This window comes from Echinococcus granulosus, assembly GCF_000524195.1.
Source record: "Echinococcus granulosus chromosome Unknown EG_S00086, whole genome shotgun sequence".
Taxonomy (NCBI): Eukaryota; Metazoa; Platyhelminthes; class Cestoda; order Cyclophyllidea; family Taeniidae; genus Echinococcus; species Echinococcus granulosus.
This window is the reverse complement of record NW_020170466.1, coordinates 41,351-48,417: the sequence shown is the minus strand read 5'-3', so window position 1 is coordinate 48,417 and position 7,067 is coordinate 41,351. Positions and strand designations below refer to the sequence as shown.

The window sequence follows — 7,067 nt, the reverse complement described above, 5'->3', positions numbered from 1 at the left end:
CCAACCCAAAAAGTCTCAAAGCACACGGGGCATAGCATTGCTGTTGCTGTTTCTGAATCTTCTAGGTAAAATCGGCTAGAAATGCGAGAATTTTCGTCTTGATTTAACGACGAATTTAGTATCTTTTTAATGCAGGTGGGGGAATGTTTGTGTATGCATATATGCTTGAAGACGTTGAATACCTCTAATGAGAGGCTTCAATGCAATCGTCTGGGATATTTTGTATATGAAATTATCAAACGAGCTTAGTACAGCACTATCATTTTCCCTTTTTAAGGAAAGTATAGCCAATTTTAGTGACAGCTGTGGCACGTACACAAATTTGGGTGGGGCTTTTATTCAGTTGGCTAGTATCATGGAAAATCGCCACTGATTCATACTATAAAATAATCTTGATACCCTATAATTTTTAAGTAGAATTTTTTATTGCATCTAAAGCATTCGATCCAGGATGGACAAGAAGGTAAATGAAGTATATTGCTGCTTGTAGTAATTAATTTGATCGAGATTTACTACTGAAATGTACATTTCCGATTTTGACTTCTCATTGTTTATTCATGTTTTTTAGTTTTAAAGAAACCTTCATCAACAGCAACTGGATTTTTTAAGTGATGAATCTACATTTCCTGAAAGCAGTAATTTAAACTGCTAAAACCTTATATTCTCTGCCATACTTGAGTAACTTAGTGGGCGGGTTCATTTTATATTTAGGTTAAATAAGCAGCCTTAGATAGTTTAAACACAAAAAAGTTAACTGATGTAAGGCATTTTTCCTATTCAAGGAACAGATTTGTCACGTCACCTACTGAACCAATGGCGCAAACAACAGCTGCTAGATTTTTCAGCATCATTTTGCAAAGCCGGGGCAATTAAAAATTTTGTCTAAACAATCAAATTATGGTAACAGGGACTACAAAACCCACTCGATGTGTCGTAAGATTAACTTTAAGATGGAATTTCTGTGCTGATAAGTCCTGCAATTGGGTAGATTAGGTAAACAGGTGCCTGAACCATCCAATACCTATCTCTTGTGGGTATAACCGCCGTCAATGCCTTAAAGTTTACTGCATGATAGCTACATCTTCACGGGCAGCTAACTGACTCGCCGTGGTTAAACGCAATTGCTCGAAAAGTATGTGTAAATTGCCGGCTGGAACTCTTTAGTGCAAAAAACAAACAGCAATAAAAGGAGAATGAAAATTTATTAAAGCCAAGGGGAAGAGGGTTTTATAGTCTTGCCAAGGTGTCGAAAGGTCGGCCTTTTCTGCCTCGGTGGAATACTACCGCGATCTATTTAGTGATGCAAATATCACCCGCTTGACCTGTTGGATTGCATTGGTTTTACGCGTTCGCAGACTAGTGGATGTTTACTTTGTGCAATTTCAACAAGTGAGATGGATCACAGGAGTCATTTTTAAAACTAAGGTAGCAGTTGGCTTAAAGTTAAATTCTTATACTTAGTATACTTAACGATAAAAGAAAGGGGGTCTCCTATGCCATTTATAACTCTAAAAACACATGTGGAAGGCAAAGAAGCAGCAGCCAAAACTGCTTACGGTTTTATATTTTAGATTATTTGCTGCCAGTATTTTTTTTTAATGTTACCGTATAATGTAGTCGATGAAGCACTGTGCTGCTGCCCAAGAGCTAGAAAAGTGGTTTTAAGATACTACTTCAACATGCTGACTTTAGTATGATTTGAGGTGCAAAAGTATTTTGTTTTGCCGATACAGTAACGTTTGGGTCTTCTTCCAGTTTATACTGCCTCCCCCTTCTGCCCTAAAAGGTCATTTTAGCACCTGCGTGACCCTCTGTAGATTGCCTTCTGCTGATTGGCGCGTAATCGGTTTACCTAAACCGCCACTACATTTATTAAAGCCGAGGCGCAGTTTTCCTCATGCCATCTCCCGGTGCACCCAAAAACTTACTTTTAAATATGAAAACGCCCAAAGTAATATGATTTGACTTTCTACAACCGTACTGTCCAGAAACTCATACCTGCATGGGTGATTGCAATCGTCATCAGGCATAATGCAACACTAATGAACGAGAGTTCGTTCACAATGGAACTTGGTTTAATACTAGAAACTTTTGTCGGTTGGACACACTTTCACCAGCTATGTTACCACTTATTTCTCCATAAATAACTAGCCTATATTCACTTAATAAGAAGGAACAGTTAAATTAAGCCTAAAGCCTTAGAATTTTTTTTGAGTGGTCATTTGAGTTCGCCACATGCAAACACTCAATCACATATTTTTACACAAATACACGATTTCAGCATTCCCTCCAGGAGACTTCACCTGATAAAGTCCCTAACCTTAAATAAACCGGAAGCACTATTGTTCTTTCTCTTAGGAAATTTTCCTAAATTTTTAGCTTTTTTAGTCCTTAAGAAAGCAAGTGGGTTTTTTGGCATCTGCTTATCCTAAAATGCTACCAAGTACAGGCAAAATAATCCAGTAAAAGCAACTTGCAATATTTTCTTGGGAAATTCATAGGCCCTAAGACTTGTAGCAAAAGATAGCTGTCTGTCTGACTTCGTATTGTAAAAACCTGCCTGTCAGTCACCTGATGGTACTTTCATCCACCTTCCATTCCCTACACTCGCGCTGAGCGTTGACAGCTGCCAATCGGACCTACAATCGCCGCGACGGCGTTACTATTTGGCGAATGAACGCAGTGGAGGGGGGGGGGGAGATGGAAAAGCAAGGAAAAAAATCCACATCGCAAGTGCAAATGGGGTTTGATACAGGTTTCTCGACTCATCTCACCTTTCCTCACTACGTTCCCACAATTTTTATTCACAGAAGGACACATTTTTCTCTTTGCAGGTTCAGATGCAGTTAATATCGGATCGTAAACAAATCTTTTGTTTTTGTCGCCATTATCCGTGTTTTATAAATAAAAATTAGTGATTAGTGATTTTATAGCAACATGACTCTGTAAAACAATGTACCGCTGCCCGAATTGCATTGTGATCAAGTCCCTAAGCTGCTACATGGAAGAGATGCTGAGGTTGTGTACTCTATAGGAAGCGTATAAATTTTGAGCAATCGGGTATTGTGATCTGTTGGAAATATGCATATTCAGTTTCTCCGGTTGAGAATGCTTGACGAAATAGGGAATAAGGTGCCGCTTGAATAAACACCAACTCTGGCATTTCGATGCAATATTTATGAACTTTCATTTGTGCTTTAATCTAACAGCGATTGGGACGGATTAGAACTTGTTTAGCAAATATGGTTCTGCATATCAATGTAAATAATGGATGCTAGATAAAACACACATTTGCACAGAAATAGCACCAAGCCGCTGAGAGAGCAGGAAAAAGGGAATGGACATTAAATCAGTCCATGCTATTAATGATAGGTATGATTAGCATTCTCATCAATGAGCGTATTGCTAAATGGAGGCGAGTGTGAGTGATAACCACGGTCAACCAGTCGGAGGACGAAGCAAACAGGCTATGATGATGGAGTAAGAGGGCTTTGGCTTGGTCAAACATGTGGCGTCGTCCCCTCTGACGCTTCCTCGTTTGAACTTAAATGTTAGGATTACACGAGTGGGCCGTCTTTTTTCTCCCCCTAGTCCTGTGTGTCTGCTGGCATGCAATAACATTCATCGGTATCCCATAGGCAGGTGAGTAAGTTCAGGACGCGAAATATTTGAGAAAAATCAGGAGTAGAAATATACCATTTGATCCCCCTGAACTGGATTACACATAAAAAAAGCTTCTATAAATTACGTAAGTCGGCCTTACTCCCCTTCAACTTAATCAGTGGCCTCCAAAGTGTGGCCAAAACATCGTTTCACTAATGCAATTAAATGGATGCATTAGGGAGGGAGTCATCGAATGTGCTCTACACCGTTTTTCTATCATGACTATTAAAAACATATCGAAGTAGGCTGCTTTTCACTCTCTAACGCAAGATTCTAGAGGTTTCATAGTGTTAGATATTTGCCTAGTACATACTCTTGACGACATCTGAACGATCTCTGCCCATTTGTTGTTCCAATCCACAAAAACCAGTCCAGCTTATCCACGTGAATTTCTGATCAGGGTTGTTGGCAAGCCGACCAAGAATGGAGTTCAACCTTCATATGCGATTGAAATGCCAAAGCGTGCTGTAAACAGGACCTGGACAGACGTTCAATTTAAGGCAAGATTTGATCGCAAACATGGCATTCTTCCTAAGATCCTCATGTGGGTGGCTATATGTTGTCCAATGTAAAACGGCCTAAGGATCTTTTCCTGCAGCTAATTCGTCTTGCAAATGTCAGACCATTGTCTGGCACCAATTAAGCTACTTCAGCTCCTTCTGTAGAAATGGGTTCTAGGAGATGGTCCCTTTCATCTTGGAAGGGGTTGCAAAAAATTCCTTGCCTGTGACAGCGGAATCATTAACTGCTTCTGATTCAGGTTTGATTTTCCAGTTCCTTCTGATCCTCCTTCATCAACCCTAAGAGGACATCGACCCGACCGATTTTGACAGCTAATTAAAATTGGGTGGCATAATTGTATCCGAGTAATGAATTTCCGTCCCTTTCTCTGTCTTAATCCTCAAACAAAAAAGAAACTCTTTTTGCATCCAAGGACAACTAGAAGTTTATGATCTGCGATCAACATAAAATGTGATTATACAAATGTCTGGTGGAACGTTTTACTGCAGACTATCACAGGAGGAGTTTATCAATCTAGCCGCAGTTTCCTTTCTCTGGAGTCCGTGAACGATTAACAGCGCTGATCTCCTCCGATTAGTCAGGATAGACGTGAGTTATGCCTGTATTTAACACAAAGTTGGATGCATCTGGCTCTAGAGGTGAAAAAGTGGGATCGTATAGAGTCCGCAAGCATAGATTTGATCTCCTCGAAGGAATACTGCCACTCTGTCGTCCAGTACCACATAGCACTCTTTGTGAGTAATCAATTAAATGGATAATGGATGTCTTATTTTACTGACAAATAGATACTGCAACAGTCAACCAGTCCTAGAAATGACCAACCGAGTAGGAGGCATTTAGTTGATTAGCATGGTTTTTTAAAAAGTAGTCTTCTATTGTGTTTTTTGACTGAAAACTTCAAACTTTTACAGAATCCATAGCAAAGACACATTTGTCTTGAAGTAGATGTCTACCAAGAACACACTCTCTTTATCAGATAATTTACGTTTAGAATGGAACTGAATGAAAGATATCATCCAGATAGGTTGCTGTGTCCTCGACATCGTGTTCTCCATGGTCTACTGGATTATGACAAGCGTACTGAAATAGTCCAGTGTGAGTGTTGAACGTCAAAAATTTCAAGTCTCTGACCTAAAGAGAGGCGTCGAAGATTTCCTTTCTTAAGGAGAATCGATCTTCGTCCAGTTTACTTAAGCGATCTTCCAGGAGTGAAAATGTTTATTGGAGATCCTCAAGTTCTGCGTTAAGTTCAACCGGGAAATTAAAAATTGCATGAACATTCCTTGATGAACTACTTGACAGGCCTCAGAGCTCCTGTTTTTGAAACCTTTCCAGTTCCTGATATGTAAAACGTCAGGTAGAATTTAAAGACAAGATTTCGAGTAGAACACAGGATTTATGTCAAAGCCATGAGGTACCGTTAAGCCAAATAAATAGAACGATTTGCATCAAATCATCTGGATAACAAATTCCATGGACTCTCAAAAATTAGTAAAAATGAAGGTTTACGATTCTTTGTTTCGTAAAATTAGTAAATCACAGGACTTATTTAAAAGAATATGCCATTACTTAATAAGGATTAATAATATTTGCAGCGGTTCATCAAATTTCTATGCTGCTTTACAAGGAAGGGTATCAGGTTCTACCAGTGGGTGGGGATAAGCTAAAAGGAGGGGGGTGGACAGAGGTTTCGAATGACCTGCTCGGGGGCGGGGAGCAAAGGGGTAGAATTTATGTCTTCTAGAAGGATAATTTGATGAGGTCAAGAAAATGTGATTTTCTGCAGAACACCTGCCTGTAACGAGGTCTCCCCATTTCCATCTCCTTTATAATCAGAAGGTCAATCTCCTTTGCACAGTTTTATTACTCTTAAGAAAGTTTGTACTCAACCCCACCTTCACCTCATTTAAATGACTTATACGCAGTTTCCAATTTGTCGTCTGCAAAATATGAAATGTTGATAGAAGTAATCTCTATTTTTTGAATCGAAAGTTACTAGAGGTATTTATGTTAGCTGCGATGCTGCATTATACTAACAATGTGATGTAGCAACTTGGGACCTCTCTGAAGACGAGAGAAGACAGTACCCGGGTAGATTATATAATGTCAACGTGCCACAGGGCTTGAGGCTACTGGCATGACCTGGAGGCCTGGCCGCCTGAGAGACGTACAATGGCGGAGCCCCGCAGTGGTCTGTTACCAAGACCGAGAATTAAACAAAGTATTACAGCAGTGGACTTTGGTAAAAAAATAAAGAGGGATCAAAAAGATAAACATATTTTAACAAAAGTAAGGTTTTAAGACCATTTTAAGGTTTTTTTCACTTACCTAAGTTAAAATGAAGCCTCATGTTTTAAAATGAAATGTTAAGAATATGGTAGAAAACTAAAAGTAATATAGCATTTGTTTTAGCCGCTGGAATTAAAAATTTGGGGGTATAGATAGGATTACAATAAGAATTGGAAATCACATTAAAGGTACATACATGCAATCATGTTTGGGGTAGAGGGGGTGAATTACTGTAGAAGGCAGCGTTTGACCTCAATGACTTTATTGCGGTCACTCTGGGGGGGGGGGGGGGGAGATGGTGAGCGAAGTTGCTTCTACCACACTAGGAAGGGGGATTATACCAGCTTTCTCTCCTTACAGAACATCATTTTACGAGTGTGCGATATCGCGCGGCAGTCATTTCTCTTCTCTACTTCTTTCTTTTTCCTTCATGACACTTTATCCCGTGGCTTACGAAACTTCCCTGATGATTTGGAAGAACCAGAGGTGGGCTCAGTCGTGCACTCTTTCCCCATTATGAAGACTACCACATAAGCATAACACTGTAACTCGTTCACTTTCCGTCATTTAAAAACGGCGAAAATGCTCTCATT

At 39.7% G+C, this 7,067-nt stretch overlaps 1 protein-coding gene across 1 annotated transcript; it reads left to right on the top strand. All coding sequences in view use genetic code 11, as the record gives it.

Moving 5' to 3' along the window:
* Nucleotides 1-4,805: 4,805 nt before the first annotated feature.
* EGR_07754 (hypothetical protein) lies at nt 4,806-7,008 on the top strand (the record flags this gene model as incomplete). Its single annotated transcript, XM_024497003.1, has 2 exons — nt 4,806-4,919; nt 6,835-7,008. The coding sequence occupies 2 exons, from the start codon at nt 4,806-4,808 to the stop codon at nt 7,006-7,008; spliced, it is 288 nt and encodes a 95-aa protein (XP_024348557.1).
* Between the last annotated feature and the right edge of the window lie 59 nt (nt 7,009-7,067).